Source organism: Dendroctonus ponderosae, unplaced genomic scaffold (assembly GCF_020466585.1).
Source record: "Dendroctonus ponderosae isolate FM_Combo_2020 unplaced genomic scaffold, Dpon_F_20191213v2 Dpon_F_20191213_407, whole genome shotgun sequence".
Lineage (NCBI taxonomy): Eukaryota > Metazoa > Arthropoda > Insecta > Coleoptera > Curculionidae > Dendroctonus > Dendroctonus ponderosae.
In genome coordinates this window covers 17351-17848 of record NW_026018619.1, presented here as the reverse complement: position 1 = coordinate 17848, position 498 = coordinate 17351, and the positions used below count along the sequence as shown (strand labels likewise).

Below are 498 nucleotides of genomic sequence, written 5' to 3'. Positions count from 1 at the left end.
GATGGACATTCGACTTGTTCAAAATCAACTGTGGGATTGTCAGCATCTTCATACCAGCCAAATCTAAAGTGGCACCCAGATTGTAATTCAGTGGGAAGTTCGTCACAATCATCGTCGGATGATATTCCACCATATTGAGCGCCCCAGCCAGTTGTTGAAGAATTCCACTGAGTTGAGCACCCTAAGGTGAAAATTCCAACACCACCTAATATAAAAAATAATTTATTAGTTGTGGTTTGAAAAAGCTGTCGACTATTAATGTGCATTCGCAAATCCTCTATATGAAATATGGGCGATTACATATATGCAGACCAAAGCCATACCTCCGGGAATTTGCACATCGAACTGATTTTCGCCTAGGTCGGAACCAGTATTTACATTTTGGACAATCATTGTTTTGCCTTCGAGGGGCGATTCAGTAAAAGTGAGCTTCAAACAAACGCTACAGTATGAAGTGTCACTTCCACCAGTGAATGATGCAGCTACGAATCCATAAGC

General features: G+C 41.4%; 1 protein-coding gene across 1 annotated transcript; it reads right to left on the bottom strand.

Moving 5' to 3' along the window:
* On the bottom strand, positions 1–498 carry LOC125504352 (putative endoglucanase type K; the record flags this gene model as incomplete). Its single annotated transcript, XM_048666209.1, is given in 2 exon segments — positions 1–205; positions 324–498. Coding segments are annotated over 2 exon segments (380 nt in total), but the record flags the coding sequence as incomplete, so codon positions are not given.